Genomic DNA, 21514 nt, shown 5'->3' with positions numbered 1-21514 from the left:
GTCCTCTGCTTCTTCTGTTTCCCAGCAAGAGTCCAACTTTTTAAGCCAGGCTTTGGAGACTAACCAGTTGCCCTAGTGACAGCATCCTTTTCTCCTGCCCCATGTGCCTCAGTAAGGTTGGTGGGGGGAGTGCCATGTCCTCTAGGAAGTCCCCTGATTTCTTAGTGGGTCCTATGACCCTCTTCTGAGCCCCTACCCTGGACACTAAGGCATCTGGTGATTTGTTATCTGACACAGAACTCTTACCAGTAAAAAAGGGACACTGAGAACCCAGGGGAGCGGTCACAAACTGGGGCTGGCCATCGCAGTTTGGGGCTAGTGGGGCTTTCCTAAGACTTTGTGAGTGTATGTGCCTGTCCCACCTCCAGACGTTAAGCTCCTTGGGAACAGGGCCACTGTGGCAAGTCTACATCCCCAGCACCAAGTCCAGGGCCCAGCACAGAGTTGGTTGGTGTGGAGGTGGGACTGGGGCAGCTGGATTCTGCTGTGACTAAAGCTGGGCTACTCATCTAATGTCAGCAGTGAGGAGTGGGCTGAGGTTTCTGCCTTCAGGGTCACCTGGTCTGATTCCCATCAGTTGTACTCTGTTTTGGTTGTTCAACCTTATCCTTTATCAATAACCCATCCATCCAGCTGTCCACCTGTCCCCCTGTCCATCCCTTGGACATGTGCTCCTCCAGCCCCTTCTCCTAGGCCTGGAAGAAGTGTGATTGCCCAGCTGCTGGCTGGGCGTCCTCAGGAGCTCACCTTCTAGTGAGACCTGGGTACTGAGCAGTCAAACACATGACTATGAAGAGACACGAGTCACCATGTCAGACCTCCTGTCAGGTGGACAAATGGTCTAGGTATGGAGATGACCTTGGGTGTTCAGACAGGCAGGTACGCACAAGAGTTGCTGGGAACAGGTGCCTGCTGCCAGGAGCACCAGGATCGCAGAGCAGGACAGACCTCTAGTGGCTGGCAGATGGCACCCAGGACAGGAAGGACAGCAGGCAGGCGGTGGGAGTCGAGGTCAGGGTCAGAGCATGGGTGAATGAATCTGCAGCTCTGCCAGGAGGGAGAGGTGATGATTTTGGCGTTGAAGGTTAGGGCAGGCTGCCCCTGCTGAAGCCTGGCTCGGCCTTCCTGGCAAGGACAGCTTTTCTGCCTCCTCCGCAGACCTGGCTGTGAGCAATCAGGTGACTTGCAGGAGGTCACCCGTCAGAAAGATGCCAGCAGGCAGCAGCCCAGACACCTTGGGTGGGAGCCAGATCTGTCCTGTGTCTGCCTGGACTCAGGCCAGCTCCATACCAGCCCCAAGCCTCCATCTGGTTGTAAATTTTTCCAGGATGAGAGACATGGCTGCTTGTCTCTGGGTTTGGGCTGGCATCTCTACCCCCCAGCAGTGGGCTTGTGGGGGAAGAGGCCTCTGGGCTCTGCCTGTCTAGACTGGGCCATTTATCAAATGCCCTAGAAGCTGTCAGCTACTAGGCTTCACACCTGTCCTTCTGGCAGGCAGATAGATGGCTGTAAGGGGCCCCACAGCTATTTTCTGAGGCTGTGAGGATGGGGCTGACCCAGGGCATCCCACCTCTGAAACTGCCCCTACCCTTATCTCATTTCCAGGCTTCCCAGGAGGGAGCCACACTTCACCTTGGGGTCTAGCGTGAAGTATGTGGTAAGAATAGGCAATCCATTCCCCCACCCTCTTGGGCTTGGGGTCTACCATACACCTTCCTGAGCTTTCCAGAAGGGCTTTAGATGGACAGAGCTTCCTGTCTCCCAGTCTCCCTTTGAGAGTCACCCCAATTCTAGGACAGCCTGGGGAAGGGCTAGGAGAACAGGGTGGCCAGAGCCACATTCATCCTAGGGAGGAACCAGAGCCTGTAAAGGTGGTTTCTCTGGGTTGGAGGCTACTGGTAAGGTTTTCTTTCCCCCTCTTTTTATTTTTTACTCCAAAGTACATTACTTTTCAAATGGAAAAAACACACCACCATCTAACAACCTGGAGGTAGTACACAGTCCTGGACTGTGACCTTTCTCACACAGTGTGGACAGAGGTTTTCATTTTGTTTTTTTATAAAAGAAACTTTTTAAGGGTCTCTGTTACAGAACATACGAGGGGCGCGTTCTTCACGAGAAACACCTCCATCTGGGTGAAGATGTCGGAGACTTATCTTCTCAGCATTTTCTGTGGGACTTGAAGGGTTTAACAACGACCACGGAGGTATTTTAGGGTTAGTTATTTTTAATCGTCAGGCAACACAAAATGACTTGCACTTTGGAAGCTTGGCTTTCCTTTTCCCTCTCTCCCTTCTCCCCTCTCCCCTCCTCTCAAGCTGGCTGGGTTGGTTTGGGGTGGGGACACTACAAATGGCTACAGGCAAGCATGGTCCGGAGGGGTGGAGGGAGGGGACGGGCGCACACTGTGGGCTGTGAGGTTAGCCCTGGGTGGGTCTCCTGAGGGTGGCCAGAAGGAACTAGCCTAGTGAGCGGAGCTGGGTCTGTTTGGTAACAAGGCAGTGCCACCTGGTGGCCACTGCTACTTACACCAGGTGGGAGCATTGGGCGAGGAGAGCAGTGACTCTGAACCCTGAGGTTTTGGGGGATGCTGGGGTGAGAAAGGGAGAAACAGCAGTTCAATAGAGACCCTTTAGTGGAAGAGTTGACCCCATGTGCTCTGTGGCAGGATGCAAAGGCCACAAGTCCCCTTCCCCACAAGGGCAATTGGCACCTACCTGAGAGCCAAAAGGGACAGGAGCTCCAATCTGGCTCTACCCCTATGCTGCAGTTTTCCCTGTTGGACACAGTGCAGCTGGGTGGGGAAGGGGCAAGAGTGGGCACGGGTCCCGCCTGCAGGACTCACATTCTTACCGTGTCCCAGGTCCTCCTTTCTCTGCCTGCCTCATCCCCCTGGCCTCAGGTTTGGCATGGGGAAGCTCGGAACCCTGTGTCCCTCCTCTACATCCCACCCTGAAGTCCCCAAAGCAAGTGCCAGGCAGTGGAGTGAGGCTACTCGGAATCCTGGAAGCATCTGTGTGAGGGTGAGGTCTCCTGGCAGACCTGTGGGTGGGGTGGGGCTAGACGCGGCTCATTGGCAGGGACAGCCCTCCAAGGCTCACTTGGGCCTCCTCCCCAAGGGCCTTTTGCAGGACCACCCTCAGGGGCTCCCGTTTCCTGGGTTGTATGCCCACCAGGAAGTACAAGAGAGGCTTGGTGCTGCTGTCAATGCAGGCCAGGAGGGTGGCCAGTGGGAGTAAGAAGGGGATCAGGAACTTCAGGATGGGCCTCAGACTCCAGTAGATGACCATGGGCAGGCGGCAGAGGAAGAGCAGGATCCCCGAGCACCGGACGATTCTGTAGAGCTTGGGGTGCTGACGCTGGGAGCAGCAGGTCACCCAGATGAAGAGAACCAAGGTGGTCCCAATGGCCACGCACACCACTGCCAGCAGCCAGGTGATGCTGACCCCATGGTAGCGGAGGCAGGCCAGCAGGCGTGTGCTATTATGCAGCATCCCACAGGCATTGGCAGGCAGCAACACAGCCGGCAGGGTCAGTCCCCACACCAGGGCTGAGAGCACAGCTGAGGTGAGCCGGGGGCGGTATTTCTGGTAACAGGAGGGGAAGATGCTGGAGAGGCAGCACTCGAGGCAGAGGCAGGCCAGCAGCCAGAGCCCCACTGAGAACCAGATGAAGGTGATCACGAAGTAGAGTGTGTCGTTGGAGGAGCCCAGCACGGCCTGGGCAGCAGAGAAGCCCACCTGGCAGGAGAGGAACAGGAAGTCTGCGGCAGCCAGGTTTAGCACATAGGTGTTGAGGGGGCCCTTCTTGATGTGGAAGCCCAGGTTCCAGAGCACCAATCCATTGCCCACCATCCCCAGCACGCTGATGACAAGCGTGATGTAGAAGATGACACTGTTGAAGGTTCCCCAGAGGCTGAAAATGTTGAGCATCCTGACTGGCTCAGCTCCAGGAGGACCCTGTGAAGATGTGACAGGTGCTGATAACCAGTGTTATTGTACACTACATGGGCAAGGGCGAGCAGGGGTCACGACCATGCCAGGGCCCCCTTTCCAGCCATGTGTGACCTTGGCCACCACTCAACTCTCTGGGCCTCATGGTAGATGTGCTTAGCACCTCATCGTGACTGCAAGGGGTGGTCCCTGCCCTCCTCTGGCTGGGCAGTCTAACATGCACAAGATCCGTGCCTTTTCTGTGAGGCGCCACCAGGCAAAGCTCTGCCTCATATTGGATAGCTCTCTGCAGGAAATGAGACATGGAGGAAACTCTTTTCCTCTTCCATCAAGGACCCTGGCATGGGGCTCCCATCTGAGGTCTGGACCAGGTTCCTGCTGAGTTCCCCCACCCCAGACGTTATCTGATGGTGCCTAGGATGTGCCCCCAACACTCAGGGCCCTTAGGGGAGGAGGAGGGAAGATGTCATGAAGGGTGCTGGGAAGGTGGAGGGAGACTCAAGGCTCCCCTGCATCCACCAGTCCTGAGCAGGACACTAGTCCCCAGGATCCACAGAAGAAGGGAAGCCTAAATCAGTGCAGGGACTTGAATGAGTCTTCTCAGAGCCCTGGGGTCTTCTCCAGGTGCTGATAGCAGTAGAAATGGGCACAGATTGTTGCGGGTGAGGGTTGTGAGGAGAGCCTGCCCTGATGCTCTCAGTGGGTAGGATCTCAGAGCTATGCCTCCCTTCCTTGTCCACATGGAGCCCTCACTGCCCTCCACTACCCCTGGGGAGATTTGCTGAGGGCCTTAGGACCCAGGTCTTGGGGTGAGGAGGTGCCAGGGCAGGAGAGCAATAGGAGAGAGATGGAAAAGCAACTCAGAGGGAGAGACAGAAACAGAGAGAAATGGATAGAGACAGGGGAGTGGGGGGAGAAACAGAGGGAGAGATGGAGAGAGAGAAATAGAGACAGAAGGATACAGAGATAGACATGGACAGAGCAACTGAGAGAGACAAAGAAAGAACGAGAAAGACAGAGATTTAGACTCACAGTGCTGGGGATGAAGAGAGAGAGGGAGAGAAAGAGAATGAGCGACAAAGAGAAGGAGAGAAAGAACGAGAGAGAAGTAGAGAGATGAAAGAGAAAGGGGGAGAAATAGAAACAGAATCAGAGGGAGAAATAGAGACTTGATCATAGAATCAGAGAGACAAAGAAAGAGTGAGAGAGACAGAGAGAGGGAGTGAAAGAATGAGAGAGAAGTAGACAGACAGACAGAGAGAGAGAGAGAGAGAGAGAGAGAGAGAGAACTTTGCATTCTCATCCTCACACTTTTGTTGGGTTGTAGCCCACACCTGACCACCCTCCCCACCTCTCCACTCACCCAGGCTTGCTGTCCTCCCACAGGCCTGGAGCCTTCTGCAGCTTCCTCATCCAACATGAGCTCTCTCCCTCCCCCTGAGCACGCTTGCCTGGTACCCTCATGGGGACAACGGCTCTACCTCTGGGCGCAGCCAGCAGGGTGGGAGTGAAGGCCTCCAGGACCTGAGAGTTGGAGACCCTGGCTGGACTCTGGTGCTAGGGTGGGGATAGCGAGCCTGGTCCTTCCTTTCCCTGTCTGAGCTTTAGTTTTCCCAAGGTATACAAGGGAGCTACCCAGACTCAGCATGGACTTTGACTAGTGTGGGGCAGGTCCGTGTGAGTGGGTCAGAGTGGGGTAGAAGACCCATGATGGGGCATCACCTTTGGTTTCCAAATGGAGATACCAGCTGGTATTGCCAACAGACCCAGTTTCCCCAAAGCCCCTGGTCTCTGCAGCCCAGGACCCCAACTCAGCCTGCCTTTCCCACAAGGTCTGTCTTGGAGGAAGCCCTTGGAGCTGCCAATGCTCCCCAGATAGCCTGGCTGCAGAGGATGGGGAAGTAGGTAGAGGGGAGAGGGGAGGGACATGAACAAACCTTCTCACCTGCTGGCTGTTGTGATCCTCAGCTGTCAGCCTATGCTCACTGCCTGGGGGCTCCTCCAGTGCCCTTAATTCCCTGTGTCCTCTGGGGCCTGGCTGGCTGGACCCCGTGTCCTGGCCAGTTCCCTAGAAGTGGGAGGGTGTGGTGCCATTCACAGGAATCAGAGGAATGAGCTCAAATGGAGCCGTCAGTGTGGGCGGCCCTTCCCTTCCTCCTTGGCCCATCTGGGAGGGGAAACTCAAGAGTCCAGCACATGAAACTCGTTCATGGATAATCCAGTCCTAGTGAATGGGGACTGGCCCGGAGATGCCATGAAACCAAAGTTGGATGGCAGACAGATCCAGGACCGCATAGCATGCAGTTTAGTGTGAGTGTGTGTGGGGCGGGGTGGGGGTGACTTACTGATAGAAGCATTGTCTTGGGAGTCTGCAATGGATCCTGCAATTTGGGCCAGAAAGAGGGGTGTATTTATGGGTTGGAACAAAAGTGACTTCATCCTAGCTGGAATGTATCTGGTTGATTTTCAGATAACATCAGAGTCAGACCCATCCCTGCAGCAGGGTCCGGTTGTAAAGCTGCTCACAACACTCTAATAGTTTTGTGGGTATATTTGCTGGGAAAACAAGCAGCAAAACTCACTATGGATACTTGGTGTGATCATGGTGTTTACTGCTCAAATAGCTGTGGTCATGTCCAGCTGGGTCCATACGCCCCACCCCATATCCTGAGCTCTCAAGGGTTTTAGCGCCTTATAGGTGGTGTGCTGTGAGGCCATTTGTCTGCCTTCTAATCAAAAGAGGCACGTGCATGAAAGGAGACAGAAAGCAGTTGTGCAAATGAGAGAAATGCAAGCTTTCCCACCAGGAGCCCCAGGAGCCAAACCAAGACTTAGCATCTCTCCTGTGGAGGGGTAGAACTCGCCAGGTCATTCATTCAGGTCTTCACATGTGACATAAGAGTGGACATATTGTCAGTGACCTCTGGATGTAACAGCATGGGTTCCTCCTGGGATGCAGCTATAATATCAAAAGCCACGTGGTAACACCGCCTTTCCTACTTGGGCCACCTCATCAGTATGCACATGTATCACCTATTAGCTGTCACCTAGAGGACACTGTAAATGTGGTCACAACTTCGACATGTGACTCAGCACCTTAAACCCTGTTGGTGGGATGAATGTGGAGGCTGGGTGACCATAGAGTTAAAGACAGAGAGGACGCATCTTCATTCAAGCTGGGTTGGATGGTGGAGTGGAGGAGAACACCCTTGCACCCATGTAAACCAACTACGTGGGTTTAACAGGACCATCTATTTGTTCTACATAACCAAGGCGTCCCATTTGGTGCAGGCCAGCAAGTGTCAGGCCATGGCACCCACCTGATGGCAAACCAACAGTGTCTCTAAGAGTCCAGTCCACAGGTCCTGTGAAGCTGAAGTCAGTATCCTCGGTATGAGGAGCTTGCTCTCACATAGTGCTGTCCACTGACTCAAGTGTCCATACCCAGGGTCACCTGCACCAATCCACCCCAAATCTCTCAAAGTTTCTCGTTATTAGAGTAATGATTATCTCCTCGGCCCTTGGGTGTCTGCATAACTTCACGCAACCTGTTGCATGGCGTCCTAGGTGAATGGAGGGCTGTGGCTGGGATTATTCACAAAACTCTTCACCACTGGGGCATAGTAACATTGGTCCCTAGTGCTCAGGCTCTGCTTCTGCTGAATCTCTAAGATGTTTACCTGGAGCCTTCCAATCCTGTCCTTGGAGAGGAGATACCAAGGTGGTCCTGACAACTGGAAAGAAGGAGCTGTCCAGAACCCAGGTGCTGATGCACTGCACCTGTGCTTAGAGATGCACCATTGCAGGAAAATGCTATTTTTCTAAGCAGCCTTCAGCGAAGGAGACCATAGAATCCATAGAGGTCCAAAACCAAAGGTGGCAAGACAAATGTTTGCTGGGGACTTGTCACCACCCAGTAAGATAGCCTTGGTGTCAGCATCGTTGTTGGGTGGCAGGGACGGCCACAGATGGGCTGTGGGGGAGAGCACCACACTTGCTGTGCCCTGAGGTCTTTCTTGTGGCTCACTTGGGGTATAAACTGTGACCACAGGCCAAGAGTCTAATAGGAATGGGCCAAGTTAGGAAGGCTGGGAACTCCTTCTAATGCTAGAAGAGCTGACCCACCATAGGGAATAAGCCACTGAGCCCCCATTGAACTGTCCCCTCCCTTGGCTTTAATGCCTGCTGCTCTTTGTCTCCACTCCAAGTCTTAAAGCACGCGGATGGAGGCACAGTGTGAGCACAGGTGGTCTTGGGGCCATGCTGCAGTCCCTAGTGCTCTCAAGGAGCAAGCGTGCTGGTCACCTGGGTGTTTAGATTCATTAACGCTCTTCCAAGGACTTCAGCACAGACGGCCAAGGAGGGCCTGACTCATAGAGTCACATCTGTGGCTTTAGTACGCCATTCTTCTCCCCACCAACCCTGTGGCTTGAGGGCATTATGGCAGATGAAAGTGATACGATGCATCTGTGCTTGGGTCCAGTCCTGGGCAGCAGGCCTGTGAGATGGGTGCTTCTGCCTTTTTCACCAGCCAGCCAGGGCCAGTATGCTAGGCTGATCATAAAGTCCCAACTTGTTCTAATTTTCTCATGGTCTCTCCAGTTTCAGTATGTCCACCCAGAAGCTTATATTGACTGGTGTGTATTGCCTGCTGAGGGGCAGGAAGGCTCCAGGGTCTCCCTTTACTTCCCTCTCATTATTGTCTTCACCACTTGAATGTCTATGGATATTTTCCTATGGGGAACAGTAACATTTCGCCTAACAGAATAAACATCCCCAGAACGTTCTCAGGGACCAGGGAGATTAGCTACAAACATGGCAGGAGGTCGCCCTCCTAATTCCCAGATGCAAGGGCACTCACTTGTTTCACTTGAATGGTCTTACCCCATGGCCATCAGGGGATGCCAGGGCACTTCTGGGCTGCTGTGGATCTGTGCATTCGGCACCCATAGCTACCGGGATGGCTTTTCCTTATTCTTGGAAGACTAGGAAATTGTGAACTCTATGTGAGGCCAATGCTGGGCCCCAGGGCCAATGCTCTGGGGTAACATTGGTCCCACCCCTAATGACACTGAAGAATGAGCAATATGGATCTTGAAAGTCTCTGACCTTCTCTTTGGGGGGGCAGAGGACAAAACTGTGTATCTCATCTCTGTATGCCAACCAAGGCAAATCACACCACACCTGCTTTCTAGGTGTCTTATCCCTCCCCCCTCCTCATTTCTTTTCTCTCTATTCTTATTTGTCCCTCTTTTCTGCCAGCCTTTGTGACAAGTGGCACCTGTGCTGACTAGCTCAGCAATAGCCTCACCTACCTCATAGACATTCTGCCCAACTCTCAGGTTATGGAGGACAGAAAAGGACCCCGGGGTGGGGGGGGACATTCCTAACAGTTTGTTTTTCATTCCAGTCTTAAAAATGGCTTTGCAGGTCAGTGAAACACCTGGTATAAGGGCTTGTCACACACACGATTCCTACAGAGTGCCCTGGGCTGCCTCAGCACTGCTCCGCGGGCACCCGTCCTGGCTGGTCCCCTGTATTTGGCACGTTTTTCTAGAGCCCAAGGTGATCTAGTCTAAGATGGAAGACTTCTTTGGATCTGAGTCAGAGGAGTGGTAAGATTGCTCACTTTTTCAATTTCATTTCCTGCCAGAGAAATGCCACCCCCTCCCTTGTCCAGGGTCTCACCATCCAGGCAGCCAGCCCCTCACAGGAAAGTTTAAAAGCATGTGTGGTATCCAGTCATTGAGCAGTAGTGCGATCCTAAACAATCATGGTGTCTTGAGGGGGAGGCCCCCTCTGCCTCTGCACATGCTGGGCTTTTGCCTTCAGTGGCATTAACCGTGGAGGGAAAACAGCAGGCTCACAGGCTCAACAGCTTCAACCTCACTTTCTTCCTTATTCGCCTTCCCCCCGGACTGCAGTTCTTTGCATCCCATCCTAATTTGGGTCCTCCAGTGACCCAAAGCTGCCGCTGAGCTTGCTAACCTAGTGCCTCAGTTTCCCTTTTCTCAGTCAGATTAGAGGCTAAGAGGGAGGGAGAGAGGCTCAGATGTGATTCTTCTTGTCTCCTCACCCTCCCTTCTGCAGCCAGCTGAGCATCGATGGCCAATAGAACATCCCCAACCAACAGCCACCACCCTGGAGGTGCATCTTGAGGCTGTTCTTTATCACAGTGGGACAAGCAGCATGCAGCAAACGGCTGCTCCAAACCCAACGATTTCAGGGCGTCCCTGTACTCATGCAGCCATGGCCCAGCCCTCCCCACCTGGACTTAGATGGATTTCCCTGTGATCCCTCTTTCCCATTGCCCTTTTCCTCAGTCTCCTGCCTTCTTCTTCAAGTGTTCGGGGACCACCCGGTCCTTGCATATGAGGACCTGTCTCACAGTGCCATGGGGCCCAGAAAAAGAGACAGGCAGACTTAGGATTGCACAGCATGCAATTTATTGGGGATTTACTGACAGAAGCGTGGTCCTGCAAGTGCAGTAGCAAGACCAGTTGGAGTCCCACCATTTGGGCTAGAAAGAAGGGTGTATATATTGGTCAGGACAAAAGTGACTTCTTCCTGGCTGGAATGTACCTGGCTTATTTTCATATACTATTGAAGTCTTGAGCTCATCCCTGCAGCAGGGTCTGGTTAAAAACCCAACACAGCATCCTAATGGTTTTGAGGGCCATAGTTTGCAAGGAAACTAAGCAAGGAAAACCAACAATGGTTACTCAGGGCAATCATGGTGGGTCCTGCCCAAGATGTCAAGCTGGATCCATATACCAGCAACCCTGGCCCTCACTGTGCCTGGGGTGCTAGGGTGTGAGGAGCAGCTCCAGCAAAGGCTGGACCACATCTTCTACCTAGCTCCTGGCATCCTTCAGGTCTGCAGAAGCACATATGTGAACCAGGAGGTGTGTGCACAGGCCTGTAAGTGGCTCGTGGCCTGACCTTTGGCTGGGTGGCTTTGAGAGAGTGAGCAAAGCTCCTGTGCCCCAGCTTCCCCCTCACAGTACTGACCACTCATGGCCAGCTTGGTGCCTGGCTGCAGCAGGCACTGGCTTGAGACTCACTTGCATGCTGGGTCAGTGCTCTGGTGGTGGCCCTGCAAAGGTGTCCCCCACCCAAGCAGCTGCCTCACTGTCTTCCAGCCATGGACCCAGGGGTCCCAACTGTCCACAGAAGCTTGCCTAAAGCTGCTCTGCAGATCCCTGCAGTCTGAAAGATTCCTGACATGAAGTCTTTTCTGCGAGCTGTGTGCTGTGCATCCTGCCTGGCGCTGCACAGAGCCTGCGTGCTCAGCGAGTCAGGAGTCCTGACCTCATGGTGCTGTTTGCCCTGCAGTTTCTCAAGTGGAGTTGCCTTTGGAAGCCCGACTTCTCTAATACAAATCAACTGCTGCTGCCAACAGAGCCTGAAATTCTAGGCTGAAGCTGCCCCTTCCCCTTCCTTGCTCCCAGCTTCTCTGCACTTGGTTTTCAACTGCAAAGTTTGCATCTGAGACCTGGACCTCAGATGACCAACCCAGTACCTCCCATGGCTCTGCCACCTTCCTAGTGACTCCACCCACTGCTGAGGTGGAACCTTCAGACCTCAGGTCCCCATACCCCACCTGATTGTGTGACATCCTCTCTGGGCTACCTTTCCCATCTCTCTTGCCAAAACACAGAAGCATGGACAGGGATCTGATGCCCTTGGGATGTTCTTGGGTCATGGAAACAGTGGCCCTACAATCTTGAGCTATCACTCCAGCACGCAGGAGTGGGGCCACACGGGAGCAGTGGGGTGGGTTTGGAGGCAGAGGGAACCAGGAGGAAGAATGGGCTAGAGATGGTGATGTGGCTTTCATTGGAAGGGCCCCGTGAAGAGGGTAGGCAGAGACAGGATTGACCAGTTGGAGTAATTTCAGGGCTTAGGAGCACAGGGGCTGCCCCTGGTTGTCTGGTTCTTGCCCTGGGTACTGAGTGCAGGAGGATGGTGGCCAGAGTGCTAGAGTCTGATAAAAGGGGTGGGGGATGGGTTCTGCACTGGAGGTTTGAATTTTGAAGGCATAAGGAGTGCTTTACTGTCTCTAGGAATTAGCTCACCTGGAGAGGGATGTCCTTCCCGGTCAGTGAGGTGTCAGGTGCCAAAGCACCAAGTCTACAGAAAAGGACCACTTTGGGAATACAAAAGGTGAAAGTGGCTGGAGGTCAAGCTCCTTCTGCTTCTGTCCCTCCTCTGGCCTGGGTTGGAGTCTTGTATGCAGATAGAAGGGGCTGCCAACGGGCCACCTGCTTCTTCCTGTCGCCAGGGACAGAGGATCCTGACCCTCTAGGCTGTGGCTCCTGCTGGGCCATCTCTGTCTCTAGAAGCTTCAGTTTTCCGCCAGTTACCCATGAAGATTACATGACAACAGACATGTTACACGTGTGATCCCTTGCCCCATGCACAGCAGAGACGCAGCCCCACTGGCTTGGGTCACTAATGAAACCAATAGTTTTAGGGAAAAACATTCCATTAAAATAACAAAGCCCAATGTGCTTGGTGTGTGTGTGGGGTAGATGGGGGAGGAAGCAGGACAGCTGAGTGGAGCCCCAAGGCTCTGAGCTGCCCACACAGACTCTAGATACCTCCAGGGTAGGGCAGGGGTGCCATGGGTCACAGTGACAAAGAAAAACAGAAAACCACAACCACGTGAATGAATTACCTGAGCCAAATTCACGAGTCAGGCTGAGGGCTGGGCTGGGCTTTTCTGTCTTCTGAGCTAAGGACAGCACTGAAGTGAGGCGGGCCTCTGTGGTGAACACAGGACCCCGCAGAACACAAGTTTCATCCTTGCAGCTCAGCGGGAGCGGGGCCATCGTCTGGGCCACTGACCCCTGACCCTGCTCACGTCCTTGCCAACACAGGCCAGAGCCCCACAGCACTGCAAGTGGGCCCTGGGAGGGACCAGGGTTACAGCAGCTTCCTGGAATGTCTGGCTGTACCCCAGAGGTGACATCCTATTCCTAAGAACTCTGTCCTGCCAGTGCAGCCCTTTGGGTACTGGGTCTGATGTGGGTGGGTGGGGTGGACACTGGCTTGGGCTTTGGGTCACGTCCTCCTCAGATATGAGGTCCTCACCTCCCTGCCCCAGGTCTGACTCTGCCTAGGACCCAAGAAGGTGCAGATTGGAGCAGCCAGTCTTAGGGTCCTGCAGGGGGAAGGTTGAGGCTGCAGCTGAGGCTGGCTGGGGGTCTCTTGGTCAGGCCTTCGCTGCTCTAGGGGTAGAAGACGAGGTGCACCTGAGGTGGCAAGGGAGGGGCTATGGCTGGGATGAGAGCATGTGGGAGGTCAGCACTGTCTTGCTGGCCGGGACCTGGATGCTTGTGACTGGCTGGGAGGACGGTCACTTGGTCCCAATGTCCCAGGGTCTCTTAGACCGCAGGACAGGAGCTGAGCAGGCATATCTGGGCCATTGGGCCACACATCTGCTGCCACACTCAGGACCAGGGTGGGGGAGTGGGCTGTCTCTATGGAGACCTTGGAGGAGGTTGAATCTTGGGCCTGCTCAGGGAAGGGGCCTCTGCTTCATGAGGTTAAATAAGGAGGAATTTTGAGCTGTGCCCAAGCTCCTGGATGCTCAGGGTGGACTCTCTGGGAGTGAGTAGTGAGTGGGCACCCTGAGGGTCCATGACCTTTTGCATCCCAGTGCAGCAGTGGTCTGAGAGAATGGAAGGCAGGGGCAGCCAGGGTGGGGCTGCAGGAGCCCAGGTTGGCCCTGGTCCAGGTGGAGGGGACCAGGAAGTCACTATCTGGTTATACCTCTTTCTGGGTGGTCTCAAGCGGCTATTAACCCCCCTGAGCCTCAGTGTTCTTATCTGCACAATGGGAGAAACTTCTCAGATTACTAAAGGGTTCTGGGTTAATATCCATGGTGGGGTGAATGCCTGGGAGATTGGTTTTCTTCCTGGTCCTTCCTTAGTCTGCAGGAAGTGTGTCCAGAGGCCGAAAGTAGGATTTGTAGACAGGCTGCTTCCCTTTCTGTTTTCATTTCCCCAGGCTGAGTAGTTGGAGTTGATAATCCTGTCCTGGAGGTGGAGAGAGAGGGCCACGCCGGCTCGAGCTGCACCCAAAGGAAGTAAGGTTGCCACGGGGGCTGTGAGCGGCTCTGCAGAGGGGCTCCAGCCTCCCAAGATCTCTGCCCTCAGACCTGCCAGGGCCACACAGGGGCCTGAGATGACAGCATTACCCCCACACAACCCGTGTGGGGTAAGGAAGGAGGAAGAGCCGATTCTAGGATGCATCAGCTTCCAGAGCCTTTACCCACACTCAGAGGAGTGAGTTCAGTCATGGCTGAGACAGAATGTCCCTCCACCTGGAGGTCTGGCAGCTCAAGTCAGAAGTACATTCTTCCAGATGTCAAAGGAGACCCTGTGCAGACTCCTACGACTGGGTTGAGCACTGGTGGACTTGGACCTGGAGTGTTGGTGACATAACGAAATCCTATTAAGGCGTGCCTTTTGCATACTATAGAAGCACTCAGTATTGACACCTACAGATGAGGAAGCAGAGGCGTAGGAGCTGAGTCACTGGCTGTGGTGACTCAGCCTCAGTCCAGCCTGGTGGGCTTCTGTGCCTGTGAGCAGAGGATTTGGGTGGGTGGGCTCTTGTTTACCTCTGCCCCTGGCCTGGCACCAGTGGCGCTCACAATGGGGTGAAGCCCCAGTGCTTCCTCAGAGGACCCTCCTGAACAAGACCTGCTTAGGACCAAGGCCCCACGTGGGCAGGGAGCTGTCCAGATGCTGAAGGTCTAGGCTCCATCCTGCAGGCTGGGTCTGTGGGCAGGTGGGCAAAGCAGGACTGTGAGGGACCTCGATGCCCACCCAGCACACCTCACCTTGAGATCTGGGTTCACCAGTGGCCACCAATTTTTCTGAAGCTCTGGGTAAGGTCTATATCCTCCAGAGTTCAGTCTTGTGACCACGAACATGGAGCTGATTATAAATGACAGCCCCAAGGACTTCTGGAAGCCCATCTCTGAGCCCCTAGTATTCTCTTTTGCAGGGGAAAATCTCCATAGACATACAGGGGGAGCATCAAAGTGTGGTTGTCAGTGGGCAGCCTTGTTTTGAGAGCCACTGTGACCTGATGCCACCATCTTCCTGCTTAAGCTGATGACAACATCAGGAGCCAGTCAATAGCAAGACGGCCTCTTCCTGCTTTGCACAGTGTAGGCACCAAGCTTTGGGCAGCACTGGGCAGATGCTTGCAGAGAGTCCATGCCAGAAAGCCCAGTAGGAGCCCAGGTGGGCACCAGCCATATCCAGGAGCTGCTTTGGGGCCATCCTTGTGGCCTGCCAGGGCCTGTGATTGCTGTTTCTGTGGCATGGGCTCCGTTAGAATGGTGAGTTTCGGTCCGAGCTGGCTTATTCTGGGAGCTTCTGTGGACACCTTGGATCAGGGGCCATCTCTGCTCTTGGCCTCCAATGGGAGCCAGGCAAATTCTGCTTGCTGGCTGTGCTGTGAGGAGTCTAGAGTCTGTTTCCTCTATGGCCCAGCAACCAAGGACTCCCAGTGAAACTCCAATTTCAGGGCCATTTTAGCCTGCCCTTAAAAAAGGGGGTATGGGAAGCTGAGGTGGGTCACCTTGTGCTCTGTGTAGGCTGGTGGTGGGGAGGGAGGATGAACCGGTGGTAGACAGTCTGGGCTTTCCTCCTGCCTGGCAACTGACCTGCCCCATTCCTCACTGTCACAGAACAGTGACAGTGGTAGTTGCTCTCAGGAATTCCCATGCCTGAAAAAGGGCAAAGAGCTTTCCCTAAAATGCACACTCTTGGGTCTCCTCCCAAGAGAAGAGGAGACTGGTCTTTCCAGCATCCTCTCAGGTGATCTTCAAGAACAGGGAGACAGGACAGAATCTTGGGGACGAATAACCAGGTCATCAGCAAAGTCCTCCCCTTTGGGGTCTGGTTGACCTAGCCTCTGATCCTGCCCCTCCCCCTTGGTGTGCAGCTCCCCTGGCTACCACAGGCTGGTGCTGCGTTAGGCACCCATGGGGCTTAGACGGTCATGTCCACGAGGCCCCTGTGGGAAGTCTCCCTCCTGGGCCCAAGCTCAGCCTCTTCACCCAGAGCCTGCTGGAGCACCAGCCGGAAGGGTTCACGCAGCCTGCGACCGCGGGTGCTGCCCAAGCAGAAGTAGATGGCGGGTTTGGCCGCACTGTGCATGCTGGCCATGAAGAAACTGAAATGGTAGAAGTAGTGGGGGATATGCCAGTGCAGGTTCTGGGACAGCCAGTAGATGCCGAAGGGCAGGCCGCAGAAGAGGAAGAGGAGGACGGTCAGCAGGACCAGGGCGGGGAAGCCCCGGGGCTGGTGCCGCTGTGGCCCATGTTCCACCCGCAGGAGCAGGAGCAGGCTGCTCACACACATGGCACAGCACAAAGCGGCCAGCAGGACTGCCATCACTAGCCACAGTGTCCTGCACAGGTGGCTGCTGGGCTCCCCAAAGAACTGGGTGCAGGCACCACTGAGCAGCAGGTCCAGCAGCAGGCAGAGTGCCCAGGTGAGTGCACACACACAGGTAGTCAGGTGGCGCGGGCGGCGGCATAGGTACCAAGCTGGGAAGAGGGTGTCAAGACACTGCTCTGTGCTGATGGCTGCCAGGAGGCTCAAGTCCACGATGTAGCAGAAGAACCGCAGAGTGGTCAGGGTGGTCTGGACAAAGCCTGGGAAGTTCAGGTGGTCGGGAAGCAAGTCGGGAATGACAGCCACCATATGGCAGCCAAGGAAGATGAGGTCGGCGCAGGCCACATCTAGGAGGTAGATGGAGAAGGGGGTCCTGTAGACATTGCAGCTGAGCAGCCACAGGACCACCCCGTTGCCTAGCAGCCCGCCTAGGCTGAGGAGCTCAGTGAGGGACAGAATGGTCAGGTTGAACCCCACATCCGCCTGGCTTTTGGGGAACACTGCATGCTGTCCAGCCTCTCTCCACTCCATCGTAGGCAGAGTGTGAAGTCCTGGGAGACTGAGGACGCCCAGCTGCTCTGTTCTCTCTCCTGAAACCCTGTAACCACAATGACACTTGAGTTTTTTGCTCAGGGACCCATGCTCCCGCCCCCATCTTATGAGACAGGGGTGAAGAGACCCCACTGAAGGGGGCACCCACCTCTCATTCCATGTCGCCTGACCTAGCCCTTCCTCCCTGTCTAAGGCACTCACCAGAAAGGCTTCTGCCAGCCGCTCAGCCAGTCTCCAAAGCTGTTAATGATGTGTGCAGCCGGGCGGTCCCGGTAGGCTGGCAGGCAGGGACAGGAGGTGGGTATAGGGACAAGATTCCCGAGGCTCCCTGTTAATCCCCAAAACAAGTCTGGTTTTAGTCAAAGGTGGTGCCTGCATCCAGGGAGTGGTGTGGCCTGGAGGGACGACTTACAGAGGTCAGTTTTTTCCCAGCTTAAAGCAGCTCGTAACTTGTTCAAGCCTTTCTTTGATATCCCATGAGGCCTTGCAGCCCATGGGCTCTGGATCTCCAGCTTGGCCATACCACATGGCCAGAAATCCTTCATCTCCCCCTTGCCACGTCTCTGCTGTCCCATGACAGGACTCCAATCCTCTTGGGTCTCACGAGGCTCCTCCTTCTCACCTGTCATCCTCTTTCCCAGAGGGAGAAGAGGGACCTGTCTATGGAGACGCTGGATGGGGCCCCAGTCTTCTTGGTCCCTGCCTGAGGTGGCCAGCTCTCTGGGGCAGGTCCAGTGTGGGGATGGTGCAGTCTGGGAAGTAGCACAACCCACTTGCCCTCAGCTGGATCCGGGCTCTGCATCACAGTTCTACCAGTGATCTGGTGAATGCCAGGCTTTCTGGGCTGCCCAGAACTCAGCCGGGCCACCTGCCATTACCTGTTCCATTGCTCTACTTGCAGTTACTTGTCCCATCCCTCTACCTGTGGTTACCTGTCCCTATTTCTCTACCTGTTGTTATCTGGCCCCATCCCACCACATGAGGTTACCTGTCCCATCCCTCTACTTGAGGTCACCTGTCCCATCCTGCCTCCTATGGTTTTCTGTTCCCATCATGAACCCTGATCCCTCAGTGTCTGAGATGGAACTCAATTTTGCCTGTCCCCCAAGCCTGGTTGGGGTGGTTCCTTGGGTGCTGGTCCTCTGGTCTCCAAGGAGGGAGTGGAGTGTGCAGAGCTAGCTCTCACCCCAGTGCCACACTCAGCTCTTCTGCCTTCTCTCTCAGGACAGGAGGGCTCAGGGGCAGTGTAGGAGGATGGGTGGGGCCAGGACAGGGGCTGGAGCTGGCCTTGGGGAGGGGCCACATGTTCCATGATGACACTGGCCACCCTGTGGGTCCTGATCACCTTTCCTTCCCATTCAGACCTCAGGTATCTGTCATTATCTGCTCAGGTGAGATGACAGGCCTTGAGGACCGGTAGAGACAAAGCCCTGATTCAGCCACTCCAGGAAGCTGAGTCCTGCCTTGACCCAGTCTGCAAGCTCCTGGGGTCAAGCCCAGGTGGAGATAAAGGGCTCCACTCTTGGTCATGTGCTCTGTCCTTGCACCTGAGATCCTGGAAGGCCTGTGTGGTGATGGGCAGGAGTGTGAGGGCATGGCTAGGTGGGCAGTTCTAGCAGGTGCTGCTCGGTTCTGCTGAGAACCCTCATTCCACTAGTTGGGGTGGCCCTGGGACAGTGCCATCAGGAGACTCTGAGCGGACTATGGGCATCTCTGCCATTATAGTGGGATATTGTAGAATCTTCTTCCCTCAAGAAGATCACATAAGTTGTCACACAAGCCCCGGCCCCAATCCCAGTAACCCAGTTCTGCCCACCCATGCACAAAACTGTCCCCCAAACCCCAGGGATGCTCTGGCCTCAAAGGTCCAGGGAGCCTTCTCCAGCCTTACAGCCCCCACTCAGGGCTGGGCACCCCCTATTCTCCTGGGAGAGCTTCCTCACTTGCCTCTACACCCAAAGGAGCCCATGTGTTGAGGGCCTGGGACAGGGGCTGGGGCAGACATGGCCACAAGTGCCCCAGGGAGAGCCTGAAACAGGAGTGATAGAACCAGAGGGAAGAAGAGAGTTCATGAGGGAGAGGCAGGCAGAGAGAGGAGGGGAAGGTGAGAAGGGGAGGCAAGCAGGGGTGGCCAGACAGGAGGAGGGGGACTGAGCAACCACTGTGGGGTCCTGGGGTCGGTAACAGGGAGGGTGAGGCTCAGCCAGGCCTGGTGGGTGCCTGTCTCCCTCTAAAACCCTGTGCAGGGGGCTCAGCTGGAGGTTGGGAAGGGCCTCCACATGTGGGGTCCCCATGGTTGGGTTGCAGGATCCTGGGAGGGTCATACAGGAGCCTGTTGTATGCTGGGAAAGGGGGAAGAGAAAGAGGGGAGGACAACAAGTAGCAAGATCAGGAAAATAATCCAGTATCCATCACCAGGAAACCCAGGAGGTCAGTGTGGGGCAGAGGTGTGGCTCTGCCATCTGCAGATGGGTGATGGGCACTCAGCCCTGGCTCTGCTGCTGCCAGGGACAATCAAGACTGAGGGTCATGAGACCACCCAGGGCTAATAAGGCTGTTCTCTTGACCCTCCTTGGAATAGGGCCAGTTCTACTTCCCACCAGCACAGGGCGGGGGGACCATTATTTAACTGGGTTCTTCTGTGGCTCTAAGCTGGCTAAAGGCAGGTCAGCCCAGTCCAAGTCAAGGGGTGGAGGACCGGCCAGAGATCTGCTGGCTGGACAGCGTCAGCCCACTGCCCACTGCCATCCCTCCCCCATTCAGCTGGCAGAACTCAGACACCCAGAAAACACAGATCTCCTGGGATGGCTCCAGACCATCCCCAGTGCCACCCTTGCTGCTCACCGTTCTGTGTCCTGTCCTCTCTAAGCCTGGGCTTTGGAGCTGTCCAGGCCAGGCCGAGGCTCCAGCTACCAGAACTGCCGAGGCTCCTCCTCAGCATCAGCTCACTGCTCCTGTCACATGGTGTCGGCTGGGATGGGGTTGGCCAGGAAGGAGGCTCTCTGGGGACCTTTCCCCTCTGCTGGGCTCAGCTCCTGCCCAGGTATGGGTAGCAAGAGAAACCCAGTCCCCTGTAGTCTTCCAGGGTGTGGCATGCAGAGGAAGCTGTGAGAGCTTGGGTGGAGCCTGCTCAGCAGTGACCTCACCAGCATTCCCGGCTCAGAGACACTGACCCCCATGGGGCCTTTCAGAGACCACTTCTCCCCGCTGATGATGCAGAGGGTCACTATGGGCCAAGCCACCAGAGGCACTTGTCCTTGGAGTGAAAATATGTTTGTTTTTATGAAGCGTGAGGCAGCCAGCCCGACTCTTCCAGGCAATAAGACAGTAGGTGCCCAGGTGACACCAGGGGCAGAGGAGGATGTGAGCAGACACCCTCTTTCTGGTTCCCGGCTCCTGGGGACCCCAGGATGGCTGGTGTCAAGAGCTGCCACACAATCTCCAGCAGAGAAGGGGCCAGGGAGAGCCTTACACTCAAAGATATTGCATGAATTCAGGGCTTGTCTGAAAGAGGAAAAATCTTAAATCCATACTCTCCTGTACCCTGCCGTTAGGGAGCTCACACTGGTGTGCACAGACTCTTAGGCCTCTGAGATTTGAGGTCCCAGCAGCACTTTATTTACCTTTCTTTCTTTCTTTTTTTTTTTTTCTTTTTGTGGTTCTAGGGCTTAAACTCTCAGGGCCTACAGCTTGAGCCACTCCACCAGCCCTTTTTTGTATTAGGTATTTTCAAGATAGGGTCTCGCAAACTATTTGCCTGGGCTGGCTTTGAACTGTGATCCTCCTGATCTCTGCCTCCTGAGTAGCTAGGATTACAGGTGAGAGCCACCGGCATCCGGCTTTCCTCACCTTTGTATAGTGAAAATTTCTAAACTTATGGAAGAGCTGCAAGAGGAGCACAAAATTTGCTAGATTTTAACAGTTCCCACTGCAGCGCTGGCTGTCTACCTGTCGTCACCTGTCTGCCTGCACTGTGTGTCCGTCATCACCCGCACTGTTGGTGTGCCAGTTATCACCTGCGCCGTCTAGCTCATCATTCATCTGTGCTGTCCGTCTAGCTCATCATTCATCTGTGCTGTCTTCTGCCTCTCTTTTGCTGAGCCACAGTGGAGCAAGTTTCTGGCTCAGAGCAGAATCCCTCCGGACACTTGGTGGACATCCCTACAAGCCCCGGCCTCCTCCTTCACAACCACAGGGCCTCGGTCGCGCCCAGGAAATTGAACACTGAAGTGGTGCCTGTACCTGATATCAGCTTGTGCCATCTGTTAAGATTTTGTCTCTTGGCTTCACAGCCAGCCTTCCTTCCCTGGTGTGGCTTGTTGGCCAGGCTCTGCAAATCTCTTCTGGTTTTGCCAGCCACTCCCTATGAGGCTCTGCCAACAGGGGGCGCTAGAGCAGGCTGCAGGGCTGGGGACAGGAGAAGGGTCCTGCCCGCCAGTTTTGTTCCCTCCTCTTTCTTTTGCTTTCCTTCACTGCACTGCCCAGCGGCTTTCCTCGACTGATGGCAGATGTTGGTTCCAGTTTGTGGGTTTTCCAGCTGGCTGGGGGCCCTTCCTCAGAGGTCTGAGCTGAGGCTGTGGCTCATTG

The 21514-nt window shown here is 55.0% G+C and overlaps 2 protein-coding genes across 2 annotated transcripts; both read right to left on the bottom strand.

Annotated features, from left to right (window-relative positions):
• Nucleotides 1-2221: 2221 nt before the first annotated feature.
• Nucleotides 2222-6000, bottom strand: Mrgprg (MAS related GPR family member G). The gene is made up of 2 exons (XM_020168827.2): nt 5899-6000; nt 2222-3959 (listed from the first exon to the last, which is right to left on the bottom strand). The coding sequence occupies exon 2, from the start codon at nt 3930-3932 to the stop codon at nt 3060-3062; it is 873 nt and encodes a 290-aa protein (XP_020024416.2). The 5' UTR covers nt 3933-3959; nt 5899-6000; the 3' UTR covers nt 2222-3059.
• A 4410-nt stretch (nt 6001-10410) lies between these two features.
• Nucleotides 10411-20013, bottom strand: Mrgpre (MAS related GPR family member E). The gene is made up of 2 exons (XM_074050986.1): nt 19772-20013; nt 10411-16973 (listed from the first exon to the last, which is right to left on the bottom strand). Exon 2 carries the CDS (start codon nt 16904-16906, stop codon nt 15968-15970), a length of 939 nt encoding a protein of 312 aa, XP_073907087.1. The 5' UTR covers nt 16907-16973; nt 19772-20013; the 3' UTR covers nt 10411-15967.
• Nucleotides 20014-21514: the final 1501 nt, after the last annotated feature.

Source organism: Castor canadensis, chromosome 1 (genome assembly GCF_047511655.1).
Source record: "Castor canadensis chromosome 1, mCasCan1.hap1v2, whole genome shotgun sequence".
Lineage (NCBI taxonomy): Eukaryota > Metazoa > Chordata > Mammalia > Rodentia > Castoridae > Castor > Castor canadensis.
This window is presented reverse-complemented; position numbering and strand designations above follow the sequence as displayed.